Source organism: Thalassophryne amazonica, chromosome 19, assembly GCF_902500255.1.
Source record: "Thalassophryne amazonica chromosome 19, fThaAma1.1, whole genome shotgun sequence".
In the NCBI taxonomy this organism is placed as follows: domain Eukaryota; kingdom Metazoa; phylum Chordata; class Actinopteri; order Batrachoidiformes; family Batrachoididae; genus Thalassophryne; species Thalassophryne amazonica.
The window spans coordinates 5,999,180-6,018,697 of NC_047121.1; the positions used below are offsets into that span (position 1 = coordinate 5,999,180).

The 19,518-nt window shown below is 42.0% G+C and overlaps 1 protein-coding gene across 1 annotated transcript; it reads right to left on the reverse strand.

Annotated features, from left to right (window-relative positions):
• Positions 1-1,435: 1,435 nt before the first annotated feature.
• Positions 1,436-2,306, reverse strand: LOC117501030 (homeodomain-interacting protein kinase 1-like). The gene is made up of 3 exons (XM_034159832.1): positions 2,013-2,306; positions 1,727-1,918; positions 1,436-1,612 (listed from the first exon to the last, which is right to left on the reverse strand). Exons 1-3 carry the CDS (start codon positions 2,142-2,144, stop codon positions 1,436-1,438), a joined length of 501 nt encoding a protein of 166 aa, XP_034015723.1. The 5' UTR covers positions 2,145-2,306.
• Between the last annotated feature and the right edge of the window lie 17,212 nt (positions 2,307-19,518).

The window sequence follows — 19,518 nt, forward strand, 5'->3', positions numbered from 1 at the left end:
GCTGCTAAAAAATACAAACTTGCAGAAACAAAGATACTATTCTGACATGGTTTTGCACATAAGACTGACATAGCATGTTTCAAGTACACACATATATGTCAGAAGGTGAGGGAGCATACCATATTCTGTCCGCCCTGGTTGAAATGTCCTGAATGTCCCCCCTATCCCCTACCAAACTGCACCCATGATTATCTCAGATATTTGGAATAAACTGCTCTGGACACAGCTGTCAGTCAAAGTGACCACTCTGCTAATTATCATAAATTAATGAAGCGGGAACAAGCTGTTTTTTTGAACCAGGCTGTAAATAATAAAATTATTTATGGCCTGTCATTCTTCTGTTCCAGTGAGTGACTCTGTTGGATAAATCATTCTGCTCGTTCTGTCTGTTATTGACTTCTTACCCATGTAAAGTTTGAGATTAGGTTGAGAATGGAGAACAGGTGCCATTTTTTAACATTCATTCATAAATCCATTTTCGGATTTGACACACTGTGGCACGCGCTACGTATTGACACAGTACTGTGGCCGTAGACACTTCCTTTGACATTTAAACATGCAGCTCAATGCAGTGACTCGCTATAGGAGCCAACCTCAAGTGGCCATTCAAGGAATTGCATGATTTGTTATTTTTGATTTTGCTTCATTTAACAGGACCAGAGTTTGGGGCTTGGTGGTCACACAGTCAGTGAATTAGACATTGGAGGCATACATTTGTTGAAGGTGGTTGAAGGAAAGACTGAGAGGCCACTAGTGAGCACCTACCTCCATGATGTCCTCCAGACAGGTCAACACAACCTGTCTGGTGTCAGAGAATTTGTGACCTGTCTCCATCTTCACCAGTGCAGGAGTCTGCAAAGAGACCGTGTTAGAGTTAATACTCAGAAAAAAAATGGATGGATGAATGGATGGATGTGATGGTACCTTCAGTGTCCAAGTGTCCTGACCGTTGATGCGCCGTCTCTCAAAACAGTGGTTGGTATGTGGTCCCAACCTGAGGAGGTGGTCTGGGGGCAGACCCTGAGTCTCCACGATGAACTTTATCTGAAGACATCAAACAAAAACATCAAATCTCACTGTACAAACACGGACTTTTCTTTCACAAATTGTTGCCTTTGCAGGAGCAAATGTGTCTGTGTTTACGAAGGCCATGGATTAATAACAAATCCGGGACAATCCGGACAAAAAAGAACTTACCATATCATAGGGATGTTCTCCGGGATACAGGGCCGTTCCAATAGCCAGCTCAGCCACAGACACACCAAGCGACCACGTCGATCTCCTCCGCATAGGCCAATCCTAAGTGGACCTCTGGAGCTCTGAGCAAAGAGGAACAGAGCAGCATTACACATCATCTACCAAAGGTTTAATTTTTCCATCAATTTTCAGGGCAGAAACAAGCAACTCTGTCAAATGTTCTCTGCAGTATTTGGACTTACTGGTACCAGAAGGTCCCCACAAAAGATGGAGGCTCGGAGATCTGCTGCGCCAATCCAAAGTCGATCAATTTGACTTTGAGTGGTTGATTGTGGTCGACCACCATAATATTCTGGGGCTTTATGTCGCAATGAATGACACCCAGGGTCTGCAGGTGGAGCAGTGCGGTGGCCATCTGCAGTCACACAAACATTTATTGTTGTCAGGAGAAACGACAACTCCAAATGTCTTACTTTAGTTCCATATATAATGTGGACGTTTTTTAATCAAAAAAGAAAATCTAACTTACTTGCTGCACAACAGCTTGAAGATCACTGACGGGAAGAGGGTCGTAGTTCAGCTCATCCACGTAGTCATGAAGACTCTGGACCAGGAGTTCAAATTTGAGGCAAATAAGGTCTCCGTGTGTGAAAGCATCGTACCACCTGACGATGTTGGCCCTCTCTGGGTCCAGGGCACGCAGGAGTTCAAGATTGTCAAGCTGTGGAAGACATGTGAAAAATCATTTATGAAGGTTTACAATTCATGGCTGAAATAAAACTATCTTTGAAAGTAAAGAATGTGACTGTAATTACCTCTTTCTTTGTCTCTCTAATAATACTGGGCTTGTTCTTTGAAATTTTGATGGCCATGTCCTGATGGGTCACTTTGTGTCGACACTTGGCCACCTTCCCAAAGTTGCCCTCACCCAGGAACTCCTGCACCATGTAAAATGACTGGAGCACATCACCTTCCTTGACGGGGAAATCATCTGTGGGGGGACGAGAGGAGCCGTGAGGCAGAGATCAACACAAAACAGTAAAATACAAGAGCAATCGGAGATTTCTGACGTCCGCCAATCCGGATCTGGATCCAATATTCAGTGGAGTCTTCCAAGAGCTAATATTTATCTGTCTTGCAAATTTAGTGAGAATCTGCAAAGTAGTTTTGACATAATTCTTAAAAGCCTACAAAGAGAAACTTGATCCAGAATCTAGATCTGGATCACCTCCAAAATTTAATGTAGTCTTCCACGGCCTAATGTGTATCTATAGTGCAAATTTTGTGAGAATCTGCAAAGTAGTTTTGACATCCTTCAAAGCTTATAGAAAATGAAATTTGTTCCAGAATCTGGATCCGGATCACATCTAAAATTTACTGGAGTCTTCCATGGCCTAATATGTATCTGTGGTGAAAATTTCATCAAAATCCGTGCAGTAGTTTTGACATAATCTTGCTAACAGTCAGACAGACAGACAAATAAATAAATCAATAAGCGCTGGTGATTTATTAGGTCCTTAAGGCAAATACTTCTAACTTCATCATCATCAGCTAGCACAAAAAACAAAAAATAAATAAATAAATAAAAATTAAAGTTTAATATTCAGAATAACAAGTGAGGACTTGTTATCCCTTAGTTATGCTGCTATAGACGTAGACTGCTGGGGGGTTCCCATGATGCACTGTTTCTTTCTCTTTTTGCTCTGTATGCACCACTCTGCATTTAATCATTAGTGATTGATCTCTGCTCCCCTCCACAGTATGTCTTTTTCCTGGTTCTCTCCCTCAGCCCCAACCAGTCCCAGCAGAAGACTGCCCCTCCCTGAGCCTGGTTCTGCTGGAGGTTTCTTCCTGTTAAAAGGGAGTTTTTCCTTCCCACTGTAGCCAAGTGCTTGCTCACAGGGGGTCGTTTTGACCGTTGGGGTTTTACATAATTATTGTATGGCCTTGCCTTACAATATAAAGCGCCTTGGGGCAACTGTTTGTTGTGATTTGGCGCTATATAAAAAAATTGATTGATTGATTGATTGACTTTGAACATTTGTCTCACCAGAACCCATCATGAACTTGCTGCTGCTGAAGATGTCAATAAACAAATTTCTTCTCAGTGAAGATCAATATACGTCTTTCCTCTTCAACAAACTGCTGCACACTGAAGAACTAGCGCCACCTGCTGCCTTTTATGGATTTCAAGGTTTTGTGACAGTTAGTGTAACCCTTAGTAACGAAGCTTCTGAGCTCCTACGTCATTTGGACAGTTGATCCCCTGATTTAGCAGATGGGCGGGGCTAATATATGACGCTCTGGCTCCGCCCACTCAATGTGATCGCAGTTTGAATGACTGTAAAACCCGTTAAAGCAGACAGGCTGAATGTTTGTTTGTGAAGAAACATTTACAAATGTCCTGTAACAGGTTAATATAGCTTTAAGGACAAAATATTTTATTTTGGTTTTATTTTAAGTCGTGTACTGCTCCGTTCGCGAGTGCTTCTCGGACAGCCAATCAGAGAGCGGAAAAAAGCGCGACAGAGAGCGACGGAAAAACACGACGGACGGCGTAGAAAACCGGAGAAAAGTTGAACAAAAAGGAACGATTACGCCAACAAAGACAAACCCAGCAGTAACTTTGCCACATCGTTTTGGAGGACGTTTGGATTTATATATTTGTTTTTCATGTTGAACGAAGATTTGGTGAGTTGAAACGTTTCCTCCTTCCATTTTTTTTTTTATTTTATTATTATTTATACTAAGCAATTATCTGTTGGTGCACAAACTAAGCTAACATGTTGTAAGTGAATTTATATTTGTTAGTGTAAAGTGAATTGCTAAGCTAGGTGTAACAGGCTAACATGGGCCCAATGTCATATGGATTTTATTTTATTTTATTTTTCCTGCTTCAAGGACCTGAAATTACATACAGGTGATATGTTTTATCCTATTATTTCATTTTGTTACGTGGAACTGTTTGACTCTGTGGCCTGACACAAATTAAGAACCTAAAGCTTTACTAAATTGACTTGGATTTGACTGCCCCTCCCTGAGCCTGGTTCTGCTGGAGGTTTCTTCCTGTTAAAAGGGAGTTTTTCCTTCCCACTGTAGCCAAGTGCTTGCTCACAGGGGGTCGTTTTGACCGTTGGGGTTTTACATAATTATTGTATGGCCTTGCCTTACAATATAAAGCGCCTTGGGGCAACTGTTTGTTGTGATTTGGCGCTATATAAAAAAAATTGATTGATTGATTGATTGATTGTTAGGAGAAATTAAGTAATAACTAAAAAGGTTCCCAAAAACTACAGTTGACAAGAAGGGTTTCATTCTATTGTTATTTCAACCCGGTTCTTTTATGTAAGATTCTGCCCCTTACCAAAAACCAAAGCATTGTATTCCCCAAAACACTAAAAATTGTTTAATTGTGGGGGAAAATGAGCAAACAACCTGAAAACACTTATTCCTAGGTAATTTAGGGGTGCTCAATTCAAAAATGATGTTTTCTGGGTCATAAAACTGGATATTAACCCTCCACAAACCAAAAGTTGCACTATAAGAGCAAAATTCTTAAAAATGGGATAAATGTGTGCAACATGAAATTGTGCATGATTTTTCATGAAAAGTTTGGAATATCCAATGAAAGTGATATACTCTTTCCTGAAAAAAAACATATTTCACATTAACCCTTTACATGTCTGGAAAGTACATGTGTATGGTGCACGAGAACTTTAAATTCAAACTGAAATGGTGAGAAAAAAAAATACATTAATGATATTTAAAGTACCAAATCACTCAATTAAGCAAATTTGAATATTTCCTTAAAATAAACTTGGTATGTGTATTAACTCTTTTAAGTGTCATGTCTATTAAGTGAATTACACAATATTGATATGCATCATGCCATGCCACTCAATTAATTCATCTATTAATTAGTGCGTGCCATGCCATGCCATTAGTCATGCAGGGTAACCACAGTGTTTTTAAATAGCCCACCCCTTTTATTTCCTCCTGATCTGTGAACTTCCTCTATTAGACATTAAACACCTTCCCTTTGACTCAGTAAATCCATAATGTAGCACAAATTACTTCAAATATCCTGTGGCTAAAATTCTAACTATATTTACCAACTGTCTCTGTAAGAGTTACTGTCTATAAATCAGAAATATTTAAATTTTTTATGTCTATTCGGCATCACTTTCCCCTGAATCCAGGTCCGAGTCTGAGTCCAACTCATCTTCGTCCTCTTGTGGCTTTTCCCCAGAATTTGAACAGTCTAAGCACCTACACAGTTCTGTGCAAGGTAATTCACTTGTGTAATTCACTTAATAGACATGATACTTAAAGAATTAATACATAATACTTAATTAATTAATACATACATTATTTTAAGGAAATATTCAAATTTGTTTAATTGAGTGATTTGGTACTTTAAATATCATTAATGTATGTTTTTCTCACCATTTCAGTTTGAATTTAAAGTTCTCGTGCACCATACACATGTACTTTCCAGGCATGTAAAGGGTTAATGTGAAATATGTTTTTTTTCAGGAAAGAGTATATCACTTTCATTGGATATTCCAAATTCCAAAAAAATCATGCACAATTTCATGTTGCACACATTTATCCCATTTTTAAGAATTTTGCTCTTATAGTGCAAGTTTTGGTTTGTGGAGGGTTAATATCCAGTTTTATGACCCAGAAAACATTTTTGAATTGAGCACCCCTAAATTACCTAGGAATAAGTGTTTTCAGGTTGTTTGCTCATTTTTCCCCACAATTAAACAATTTTTAGTGTTTTGCTCTTATATTGTACGTTTTGGGGCGTGAAGAGTTAATGTGCACATTTATGACCAAGAAAACATCATTTTTGAATTTAGCACCCCTACATTACCTAGGAATAAGTGTTTTCAGGTTGTTCGCTCATATGTCAAACGAAACTTCATTTCTAAGCCTCTTTCAGGCTAAGCCCCCTGTCTTTTCTGGTGGTTTGTCTGTGCACTACAAGTATCTCATTGTATACGATGGGTTTCTTGGGGAGAAAATATCACACTGATGAAGCAGACATCTCAGAAAATCCTGTATCAAATATAATACACTTGGCGTTATAGGGTTAAGAACTACAGTCATATTAAAACAAAGACTGTAGATTTGAAACAGCTGTTACTAATTAATGTGCAGGTAATATTTCCAGAAAAATGGCATTCTGGCACATTTCTACCATTAATCAGAGGATAAAAGAGTCAGATCTTTGTTCAGTAATGGGTCAAACAAAATTTCATATTTCTGTGGAATGCCCCATGGTCTACTAATAGAGGTGGGCGGATCGATCCTAATATCGATAATATCGATACCAACGCTGGTATTGATAGGTACTGATATTGAACGATCCTCATGTAAAAAGATCGATACTCATGCTTTATTTCTCTCCAGCACGGACTGACTGCTGCGCACGCAGATTCATCAAGGTCTGCTTCTGTCTGTAAGAGCAGCGCTGCGCTGTGTCACACAACAAGGAGCAGCGCGCACCCTCCCACCGGTCTTTTGTTGTTGCGCCGACACATGGCTCAGAGGCGCCAGCCAACAGCCATGCAGGTATAGGCTCAGCCTGGCCCGCCCACTCAGCGTTCTCCTCGAGTCAGCCCTCTATCTCAGGAGATTTTGTTTTAAGTTGTGTTGAATGATATTTTTTAAACAAAAATATTGATTGTGATAAAGTATTTTGTTGTCACGTACAATGTTTGGCTAAATTCTATCCTAGGTCTTTTGGATCTATGCTTAAATATGGTGCGCCGCACTCCATGCCGCCATCGAGAGGCAGAAACCACCGGATCATTTCTAAATGGATGGCTCTGTGGATACGAGACCGTCGTGTGCAATTTCTCTGGTTATCACAAGAGCTGGACATCAGCCATTTTCCGGCACTTTTAACAAGAGATTTTGGATCATGGAGAGCCGCGCAGAGGCTTTGTGCGTCACGACGGATTCGCTGATCGACCAAGACAAAGAACGCCTCCATTTCGGTGTGTCAGAGGACAAGTTGGGACATGCCTATCTCGGCTTTCAGTGCTTACCAGTCCAGTAAGTATCAGAGAAATTGTGGAGAGCTGGGCACTGAGCGCCATTGTGAGCAGTCCTTAAAGCTGTAGTAACAGTCCTTATTCTCTGTGAAGCCCGTAAAATTTTCACCGAAAGCCAGATAAATTTTTCAAATGGTTTCCAGCTCCATGTCTCTAACAGTTTGTGAAAAAAATTCTGATGGAAAAAAATCCAAATCATTCCGCCATTTCCTGACAATGGAAATCCGACGAGGGGGCGGGACCACTCCTTCCACAAGGCGTGCTCACAGGCGAATGACGTCACCGACAGGCGTGGAAAAACTCACGCATGCGCACGAGGGTTCAAGCTTGTCTGACGTAAAATCATATGAATCAAATCCATATATTTTTTGAAAAAAAATAAAAAGGTACAATATTTTATGGACAGACCTCGTACTTTCAATAATAGACCCCCGTCTGTTCTGGGTATTACCCATGATTCCTCGCCATTTTGTGAGGCAGACAATGTAAACATAGAGTAAGCGCTGGTGTTGCCGTCTGATTGGTCCCCCCCCCCCCAACTGCGCATGCATCATTTTGGAGCGTCAGCAGCGATTAACATATTATCACCTTGTTTGTGCTTAAAACTGCACCCCAGTCATCATCCATCTCAGCAACAGATCTCTGAAGCTTTTGGACAACAATCACTTCCTCTTAAATTATATGAAACAATGCTGGTATCTATATTACATATTTATATTATGCTAATAATATATACCTGGTAGTCAGGAGGATAACAAAAGACAGGGGGACCAATCAGACCACAATACTGGTGCGTCTGAGTCTGACTCTCTACACCCAAACCAATCAAAGGGAATAATGTGATTATTAACCATCAGACACAGTAAAACCTTTTAAATCATTCTAAAGTGCAGTTTTAAGCACACGCAGTGAAGGCAGGGGGCTTTATCAGACTGTAACACCGGTGAGCTGTGAAGCACCAGTTCGTGCTGAAGTGAGACAATGGTTATTTCGTGTGTGGTGTTCAGATGTACAAACAAATGTCAATGTCACCCGACTTGGGCTCCCATTCAAAGCACCAGTTATGTTTGTATGTGAGTACAGACAGCGGATCATGAAGAAATGTAGATTAAACCTGTTTGTTTTGATTCCATTTCCTACTGAGAAGACTCAGATGAACGTAAAACATGAATAAAAAGATGTAATTTTCCTGCAGTTTTAGTTTGTCAGTATTTCTGACACTGAATTATTCTGTCGTTATGATGCAGACTAGAGTGTGGCTACCCAAACCGGGCCTGTTAGGACATGATGGGTTGGGTCAGTGTCGCAGACCCAACGCCCCCCCCCCCCAAAAGGAAAAAATTGGTCCGCCCTGCTTCCACTGTGCATACGGCATTTGGGACCACTGCAGCTCCCAAAGCAATCAAAGGGAAAAATGGAATAATTATTAACCATCAGATGACAAACCTACCCTTAAATCTGTCTAAAGTCAGTTTTAAGCAGAAATGAGGCGGTAATCTGTGATGCTTTGAAAAATGACGGAGGTGCAGTGAATGCAGCAGGAGCAGCTCGCCATGGTTGCTGCGCTCTGATCGTTTCCTCCATCTTTTATTTTGAAATAATGCTGAATTTATGTGTAAATGAGATAGATGATGGCTAGAGTGCAGTTTGAAGTAGAAACGAGGCAATAATCAGTGAAATACTGCCGACGCTCCAAAATGACGCCTGTGCAGTGAAGGCAGGGTGGACCGATTTTTGAGGGGGACTGTTTGGTCAGCAACACCGGTTTCAAACAAATAGTATACAAATACAATACAAATGAATGTTTATGAGTTCAATGGTATGAATATTTCATGAGGTGAAAGCTGGAACAAACCGTTCAACGAGACGCGTGTGTACTACAAAAAAAAAAGACTATTTCCTCAGTGCAGCAAAAAAAAAAAATATCACGTCAGATGGCTTACAGCGCAGGGGATTTGTCTTGTGTGTGTGTGTGTGTGTGTATATATACGAATTAAAATGTGAGGCGTTACTATAATTATAGTAATTAAGCTCACTGAAGTAATTTTCATCCACAGGCTCTCAGCAGCACGAACAGCGATGTTGCTTGTTTTTGTTTGTTTGTTTGTTTGTTTTTTCCTTTGGTGAGGGCGGAGGGAGGGCTGGGACAACCGCATAAATAATGGTGATTGTTAAGGCAGATTCAAATTTCATCGTACGACAACCGGATGGAAAGGTGGGCAGGAGTTCTATTGAGCTAAATCCAGGCCAAAGGTTTTATAATCTGAAAATAAAAAAGATTGAAAAAATAAATTTTGAAACTGAAAATGTTTGTTCTTGAATTTTATAATCATTTAAAAAGTGTTATTAAAATAAAAATAAGTGTAAGATATACATTTTTCAGTTTAAATATATTTTTGATTCAGGTCTGTAATTATTTTGATCAAATAATTTATTTTCATTCATATTTCTTTTTTTTACCTTCAGATCTTATTTTTTCAGTTTCAAACTTTTTGCCCCATTCTGGCGTGGGAGGGTGTGGCTTCGATTGAGTGGAATTGTAAGTGACATCAGAGCAAACAGTCCTCACATGATGTTGCTTTCAGGAAACGTGGGTCCTTTGAAAGATAATGACTCTGCTCCCGTCTTCATTGTGGATTACTACGCAGCTGGCATATGAAAGAAAATAGAGAGAATGAAAACTTATTACGCAGCTTTAAACCCTCGAGATAAAGCTGTTTATTGTGATCGATGTGTAGCAGTTGGTTCAGTGGATCCATATCTTGTACCGGATAGTGAATTTAATGATGATGTAACAAAGTGGCCAGCAGTTTCACAGCGTAAACTTAATATGTCGAGAACCAAGCAGACCACCCGTAAATCCAAAGCCGGAAGAGCACTCCGGCTACCTGTGGTGTGAGGAAGCCTCACCGTTTCAGGCCTGGCACCGAGGCGCTGAGAGAGATCCACCGCTACCAGAAATCCACTGAGCTGCTGATCCACAAGCTACAGACCAGGTCAGCCTCACCGGCCTCCTGCAGATCATCACAGTGGAGCTCAATCTTGAAGTCCTGAGCGATGTCTCTCACCAGGTGCAGGAAGGGCAGCTTGTGGATCAGCAGCTCGGTGGATTTGCCACAGTGCCGGGCCTGCAACAGTGAGGCTTCTTCACACCGCCGGTAGCTGGAGCGCTCTTCTGGGCAGCTTTGGATTTGGATTTGCGGGCGGTCTGCTTGGTTGTGTCCATATTAAAGCTTTCTTCAGATCTGCTGAGCCAGGTCTCTCTGTGTGTCACTTAGAAAGCTTGTAACACTCCACTGCTTGATGGACAATAACTGCTGGCAGCCTGTAAAATGAGCGACCTGCCTCATTTTCATGCGGTGATGCTGCACTGCATTAACGGTCTTGTGTGGATTTAGGACACATCAGTTTTTTTAGGGATAGGTGTTAAACTTTACAATCTGGCATATTTTCCAGTTTTTAAACATCAAAAATGACCAAGAGTGGTCTAGAATTACCTGTAATAGACATCTTTGTCCTTAACATCACTTTATTTACAGGTATCAAGACAATACTGTGGAGAGAAAGTGTTAAGTCATTATCTATCAAAGTTCCCACATTTCCTGAAAGCAACATCATGTGAGGACTGATTGCTCTCCTGTCACTCACAATTCCACGCCCCTCAATCGAAGCTATGAAGCCAATAAATTATTTGATCAAAATAATTACAGAGCTGAATCAAAAATTTATTTAAACTGAAAAATACAAGGTCTATTCCTCGGATACAGGAGGAGCAGTGTGGTTTTTGTCCTGGTCACGGCACACTGGACTAGCTCTACACCCTCCATCGGGTGCTCGAGGGTTCATGGGAGTTCGCCCAACCAGTCCACATGTGCTTTGTGGATCTGGAGAAGGCGTTCGACCGTGTCCCTCGAGGCGCCCTGTGGTGGGTGCTCCCGGAGTACGGGGTCTGGGGTCCTTTGCTAAGGGCTATCCGGTCCCTGTATGACCGCAGCAGGAGCTTGGTTCGCATTGCCGGTAGTAAGTAAAACCTGTTTCCAGTGCACGTTGGCCTCCGCCAGGGCTGCCCTTTGTCAACGGTTCTGTTCATTATCTTTATGGACAGAATTTCTAGGCGCAGCCAGGGTGTAGAGGGGGACTGGTTTGGGAACCACAGAATCTTGTCTCTGCTGTTTGCGGACGATGTGGTTCTGTTGGCTTCGTCAAATCAGGGCCTTCAGTGTGCACTGGGGAGGCTTGCAGCCGAGTGTGAAGCGTCCGGGATGAAGATCAGCACCTCCAAATCCAAGGCCATGGTTCTCGACCGGAAAAAGGTGCCTTGCCCTCTTCAGGTCGGTGGGGTGTCCTTGCCTCAGGTGGAGGAGTTTAAGTATCTCGGGGTCTTGTTCACTAGTGAGGGATGGATGGAGCGTGAGATCGATAGACGGATCGGTGCAGCATCTGCAGTGTTGAGGTCGCTGTATCAGACCGTCGTGAAGAGAGAGGTGAGCGGGGGGCAAAACTCTCGATTTACCGATCGATCTACGTTCCGATCCTCACCTATGGTCATGAGATTTGGCTCATGACCGAAAGAACAAGATCGCGAGTACAAGCGGCCGAGATGAGTTTCCTCCGCAGGGTGGCTGGGTGCTCCCTTAGAGATGAGGTGAGGAGCTCGGTCACTCTGCTGCTCCTCCACATCGAAAGGAGCCAGATGAGGTGGCTCGGGCATCTTTTCCGGATGCCCCCTGGACGCCTCGCTGGAGAGGTGTTCCGGGCACGTCCCATCGGGAGGAGGCCCCGGGGAAGACCCAGATCACGCTGGAGGGACGACGTCTCTCAGCTGGCTTGGGAACGCCTCGGGGTTCCCCCAGAAGAGCTGGGGGAGGTGTGTGTGGATCGGGAGGTCTGGGCAGCTTTGCTTGAGCTGCTGCCCCCGCAACCCGAGCTAGCATAAGCGGAAGAAAATGGATGGATGGATGAAAAACATATATCTTACACTTATTTTTATCTTGATAATACTTTTTAAGTGATTATAAAATTCAAGAACAAACATTGAATTTTCAGTTTCAAAATTTATTTTTTCAATCTTTTTTTATTTTCAGATTACAAAACTTTTGGCCTGGATTTAGGTCCATAGAGTTCACACACAAATACAAACACACGCACAGTCAGTCTAACACACAAACGACAGAAATTAGTGTTTTTCAACTGGAACTACAGACACAGTATTACTTCCCCTCACTGAGATAAAAGGCAAGAATGTACACGTGAGCATAATTTCATTTTAGATTTAGGCCGAAGTCCAGTATGGGCCCGTGTGTTATTTTAAAATGGTTGCAATTCATTTTGTTTCCTCAAAATTCTACGCATAATACCCCATAATGACAGTGTGAACAAAGTTTTTTTTCTCAGAATTTTGCTAATTTATGTTAAAAAAAAAAAAACAACTAAGAAATCACACGTACATAAGTATTCACACCCTTTGCTCAATACTTTGTTGATGCAGCTTTGGCAACAATTACAGTCTCAAGTCTTCTTGTACATGATGTCAGAAGCTTGGTGCACCTATCTTTGGGCAGTTCTGCACATTCCTCTTTGCAGGATTTTCTTAAAAAAGAAGACCTGAAAGTTCAGCTACAGGTTACCAGAAGGTACATCTGAGTTGCAAGCCTAGATTTGATGTTCGGTGAAACATTCTCCTCTATACCACTTCATCATAAAGCTGTGGAACTGGGGATATAAAATGCAAAACATGCGCGATGCACAATTTCTCCAGTCACATTCAGAGAAGTCTATAACTTCTTCTGGCTTGTCTAGGTGTCTTGGTGGCTTTCCTCACTCTTGATTTGCTTACAAGGCCAACAGGTCAACAGAAGATGCCGTGTCCGCTGCCATACAATGCTGACCCGCTTGGTGCAGCACCGTAACTGTGCCCATCTTCTCTTCCTGGATTATAGCTCAGGATTCAACACCATCTTCCCCCATGGCCTAATGAGGAAACTTCTGAACCTCCAGTCAAGGTCATTCCACGTGTCTTTGGATTATGGACTTTCTGTCAGATCGCTCACAGAGTCAGGATTGGCCAACACGTATTCACAGCCCTCACATACTGTTTGTATTTCTTCAAGACATATTCAGTGACTTGGAAATGTTCATGCAAACATCTCCTGACTTATCTGAAGAAAACAAGCAATAAAACTGAGTATTTACAGGTTTTACACCAAAGGGACCCATTACTTAGGCAACTCATCATCTTGGCTTTTATATTTTGAACTAATTTTGATCAAGTTGTAGAGATTTGCTTTCAGTTTGAGTTTAAGGAAGATACTTTTGTATTTGAAATGGTATAAATAAATTAAAATGTGTGAAATACCAAGGGGCAGAATATTTCTGCAAGGCACTGCACAAGTTCAAAGGAATAGTTTGACATTTTGGCAAATCTTATCTTTCTATCTTACAGTTAAATGGTCAGATTGATTCACATCTGCTGGTTGTGGTGCGTGATGACACCAGGCCAATAGCCCAGCTCATAACACCCAAAAACTTCATCACAGTAAAAACTGAGGCCAGTGATTATTTGTATTTGTGTCCTGTTCCCCTCTGTAGGTCTCTGGAGCAAACGATGTTCAGAGGGACCTGGAGCAGCTCACCATGGCAGTGTTTATAATTCAGAAGAAGAGGGAGGGACTGCAGGAGCCACCTGAAGACTTGGCATAACCATTGAGGGCGTGGCAGTGTTGCATGAACTGACTTCAGTTGCCTCAGCTTGTGCCCTGCTTCTAGGTTTGATTGATGCACTCAGCATAGCTTTTCCAAAACCCTTTCACTTCACTTTTGAAGTGCTCCAAAAAATTTTATGCAGCTTGATCAGCACAAGATTTCCACCGAAGTCCATAACCTGTAGCAAACTTCAAAGCTCCATGGGCGCAATTTGGTGGGAGATAGGGGGGGGCATGTCTCCCCCACCTTCTGACATATATTTGTGTACTTGAGACATGCTATGTCAGTCTTATCTGCAAAACCATGTCAGAATAGTATCTTTGTTTCTGCAAGTTTGTATTTTTAGCAGCATTGACTTGTTTACAACACCTGTTTCTTGTTTGTCACATTCAGAATTTTCTGGGACTGCATTTGCCCAGATTTGAAACCAAAAATAGTTGCCTCTAGGGACTAGTGTCTACACATAAGTATCAATGGACCATATGCTAATTTACTAAATTCTGAAAGTTAGAAAAGGAAATCAGAAAAGCTATCTGGGACCTCAGAAAGCCCATCTGCAATTATTGCTTGATCTCCAAAATCAGTCTATGCAAGCGAAATTATGTTCAGTATGAGTGTTGTCGTTAGTGCCACTTCAAAAATTTAATTCATTATAAGTAATTTATCCTAAACTTGTGATCTGTTGTTTTTTTCAAACTTATGCAAAAAAATCTTGAGAAAAAAAAATACAGTATGCGATATTTAATAAAATACATTTTACCACATTGCAGTTGTTTTTAATGAAAACTCAACCTATCTTTTTTTTTTTTAGTTCTGCACATGTGGTGATACCTTATTTACACCAGGATGTTAATAAAATCATTGCTGGCTATTCTCAGAATAAAGTACTTATATCCACAGTTTCAAATTGCATGATTCAAATGGTGTCCACTTTATGGTCTTCTCAAAACATTAAAATTACTGTTCTGGATGCTCAGAATGCATCTGAACTCATCTAGAAACCGTTGGCTTCTGGGGGCCGCTTTAGTCCCCCAGAAGCCCGGCCTGTGGACTTCGGCCCTGCGGGCCTCGCACATTGTTCCCCCAATTTCTAATTCTAAATTGCGCCCTTGCAAAGCTCACAGCAACTACACACAATGATGTGTTCCTCCTCTGATCCAGCAGATGAAATTGTGCTATAATGTGAAAGAACAATGGTGTCTGGATGTACGGTCCATCTGGAAAGTATTCACAGCGCTTCACTTTTTTCACGTTTTGTCATATTACAGCCTTATTCCGAAATGGAGTAAATTAATTTTTCTCTCAAAATTCTACTTGCAACACCACATGACAACATGAAAGTTTTTTTTTTTGCTAATTTATTATAGATAAAAGAACTAAGAAATCACATGTACATTAGTATTCACACACCCTTTGCTCAGTACTTTGTTGATGCATCTTTGGCAGCAATTACAGCCTCAAGTCTTCTTGAATATGATGCCACAAGCTTGGTGCACCTATCTTTGGGCAGTTTGGTCCATTCCTCTTTGCAGCACCTCTCAAGCTCCATCAGGTTGGGTGGGGAGCGTCAGTGCACAGCCATTTTCAGATCCCTCCAGAGATGTTCGATCAGATTCAGGTCTGGGCTCTGGCTGGGCCACTCAAGGACATTCACAGAATTGATCTGAAGCCACTCCTTTGATATCTTGGCTGTGTGTTTAGGGTCATTGTCCTGCTGAAAGATGAACTGTCGCCCCAGTCTGAGGTCAAGAGCGCTTTGGAGCAGGTTTTCATCCAGGATGTCTCTGTACATTGCTGCATTCATCTTTCCCTCAATCCTGACTGGTCTTCCAGCTCCGGCTGCTGAAAAACATCTCCACAGCATGATGCTGCCACCACCATGCTTCACTGTAGGGATGGTGCCTGGTTTCCTCCAAACATGACGCCAAAGAGTTCGATCTTTGTCTTATCAGACCAGAGAATTTTGTTTCTCCTGGTCTGAGAGTCCTTCAGGTGCCTTTTGTCAAACTCCAGGCGGGCTGTCATGTGCCTTTTACTAAGGAGTGGCTTCCATCTGGCCACTCTACCATACAGGCCTGATTGGTTGATTTCTGCAAAGGTGGTTGTCCTTCTGGAAGGTTCTTCTCTCTCCACAGAGGCATGCTGGAGCTCTGACAGAGTGACCATCGGGTTCTTGGTCACCTCTGTGACTAAGGCCTTTCTCCCAGTCGCTCAGTTTAGACCGGTACCCTGGTGGATCTGAACTTCGTCCATTGATGGTTGATGGAGGCTCCTGTGCTCATTGGGACCATCAAAGCAGCAGAAATGTTTATGTTCCCTTCCCCGGATTTTTGCATGGAGACAATCCTGTCTCTGAGGTCTACAGACAATTCCTTTGACTTCGTGGTTTGTGCTCTGACTGTCAACTGTGGGACCTTATATGTAGAAAGGTGTGTGTCTTTCCAAATCATGTCCAGTCAACTGAATCTACCCCAGGTGGGTTCCAGTTAAGCTGTAGAAACATCTCAAGGATGGTCAGTGGAAACGAGGCACCTGAGCTCAATTCTGAGCTTCATGGCAAAAAACTGTGTATATTTTTGCCCATGTGATTTCTTTTATTTATATATATATATATATACTCAACAAAAATATAAACGCAACACTTTTGGTTTTGCTCCCATTTTGTATGAGATGAACTCAAAGATCTAAAACTTTTTCCACATACACAATATCACCATTTCTCTCAAATATTGTTCACAAACCAGTCTAAATCTGTGATAGTGAGCACTTCTCCTTTGCTGAGATAATCCATCCCACCTCACAGGTGTGCCATATCAAGATGCTGATTAGACACCATGATTAGTGCACAGGTGTGCCTTAGACTGCCCACAATAAAAGGCCACTCTGAAAGGTGCAGTTTTATCACACAGCACAATGCCACAGATGTCGCAAGATTTGAGGAAGCGTGCAGGTGGCATGCTGACAGCAGGAATGTCAACCAGAGCTGTTGCTCGTGTATTGAATGTTCATGTCTCTACCATAAGCCGTCTCCAAAGTCGTTTCAGAGAATTTGGCAGTACATCCAACCAGCCTCACAACCGCAGACCACATGTAACCACACCAGCCCAGGACCTCCACATCCAGCATGTTCACCTCCAAGATCATCTGAGACCAGCCACTCGGACAGCTGCTGAAACAATCGGTTTGCATAACCAAAGAATATCTGCACAAACTGTCAGAAACCGTCTCAGGGAAGCTCATTTGCATGCTCGTCGTCCTCATCGGGGTCTCGACCTGACTCCAGTTCGTCATCATAACCGACTTGAGTGGGCAAATGCTCACATTTGCTGGCGTTTGGCACACTGGAGAGGTGTTCTCTTCATGGATGATGCGAAGGAGATGTGTTGCACTGCATGAGGCAAATGGTGGTCACACCAGATACTGACTGGTATCCCCCCCCCCAATAAAACAAAACTGCACCTTTCAGAGTGGCCTTTTATTGTGGACAGTCTAAGGCACACCTGTGCATAATCATGGTGTCTAATCAGCATCTTGGTATGGCACACCTGTGAGGTGGGATGGATTATCTCAGCAAAGGAGAAGTGCTCACTATCACAGATTTCAACTGCTTTGTGAACAATATTTGAGGGAAATGGTGATATTGTGTATGTGGAAAAAGTTTTAGATCTTTGAGTTCATCTCATACAAAATGGGAGCAAAACCAAAAGTGTTGCGTTTATATTTTTGTTATATATATATATATAAAAGTCACAGAATCTTGTCTGAAATCCTGTTTGAATGGCACGTTTATTTTCCAGGGAGAGAGAAATTCTTACCATACTTACAAGATACAGGACACTTTTCCCAGTTTCTTTTATCTTTCAGATGTCTTCATGAAGACGACTTTAAGTTCAAACCAGCACCAGTTCCACGGATTCTTGATTCCATATCAAACTTTTTCACACCGTCATTCTCGCCATCCTCCCTCTGTCCGACGTCTCTCCGTGAAACAGACATACCGCAAAATTCTTTTAAAACTTGATAGCTCTAAAAGTATGCGATGTCCACATGCCACTTTTAGCTTAAAAACAGCATCTTACAGCATTAAGTACATGGCAACCAAGCAGTCCCACTTTAGGACAACTGTCGTAACAGCCACGCTTTGACTGGCATTTTACTCTGCGGAATTTATAAAACTTGCACGATGTCGTAAAAAATAACGCTGTGTGATTTTACAAATCTGGTGACGATCACGGATCTGCAGAGTTTTCACAACCCCGTTGCAAGGAAAGCACACATCACTTCAAGGAACTGCAGTATTTTCACCCTGTACCCCATTTATAGATGTTTTTAGGTCTGATGTGTCTCAACAAAATTCATCCTGTATTGAGTTATAAGGAAAAAAACAACTATACAAGGCAAACCTATGGACACTGAGAAATGTCAGCTTGTATTTGCCACTGACGAGGCTCAAAGTCTCATTAAAAGTGCGTAGCAACATGGAGAAGATTTCTATTAGATTTCTATTGCACACCTCTACACTCAGTCGTACCTTCCTCCTCTCAAGCACTAATGGACTGTTGAAAGAGGGCTGTTTTCTGATATTTATAAAAAGAGAAGTCTTTCCAAAGTGATGGACAAACATTTAGATAGTTACACAAATATGGATAGAGTTTGTGGCAACATGGAAAGGAAGTTGAATTCTGCTCCTTTTGTGAAGATCAAACAACAGTCCACCTTCAACAATTGACAGTTATGGACTGAATGGCAGAGACTGATTGGAGAGAAACTGTGCAAAATTGCATTTGTTTCTCTAATTACTGAAAATGGAGGAACTATGAATAAAAATGGCTGAGATATTTTGGTTGAACTCCTTGAATTAAGCACATCTATTTCATTTCAGCTCCATTGTGGTGGTGTGGCAAAATTACAGCATTTGGGCCTAAATACTTATGGACCTGCATGTATCACAAGCAAATGTATTCATTTATGCAGCCTTGTTTTCTTAAGGGCCCCTTCACGCATATTGAGAATACGTACAACTCAGGGTGACTCACAGCGGTAGAGCTTTTCTGAGCGCGCCATGAAACATCGTGTCGACGGGCAGGTGTGCATGATGCCAGTGCAACGCTTCGTGCATGTGGGAACAGTGCCAGCAGCTGCTGTGAAAAAAAAAAAAAAAATACATGTTACAACAGCTTTGTGCACTTGGGAACACAGTGCGAGCAGCAGTGCGATGTGTAACCACATCATGGACATATTTAAAAAAAAACAGCGGGCAATACAAATACAAATGACATAAATGAGAAGCAGTTCGCTCTCATGTCCAAATCTGCTGGCGCGTGTCCTGCCAGCAAGCCGCAGGACTGACGCTGTCATGTGGAACAGAGCTCACGTGGGTAACGTGACAGTCAGATCGCCCACTGCGTGTTATGATCTGACAGTCTTTTCAACCTGTCAATGTGCACCGTGCGCACGCTCACTCACTGAAGGCCGTTGCCACAGCGATATGTTTTTATTTACGTTCACATGATGACAGCAAGCAGACATACGCACGTAACAGTGGGCAGTTGTT

Coding starts and splice junctions, on each gene's coding strand:
- LOC117501030 (XM_034159832.1), bottom strand. CDS start 2,144: ATGGTGCAGGAGTTCCTGGGTGAGGGCAACTTTGGGAAGGTGGCCAAG. Junction 1,919..2,012: donor TTAGAGAGACAAAGAAAGAG/GTAATTACAGTC, acceptor TGTCTTCCACAG/CTTGACAATCTTGAACTCCT. Junction 1,613..1,726: donor TTCAAGCTGTTGTGCAGCAA/GTAAGTTAGATT, acceptor GTGTGACTGCAG/ATGGCCACCGCACTGCTCCA.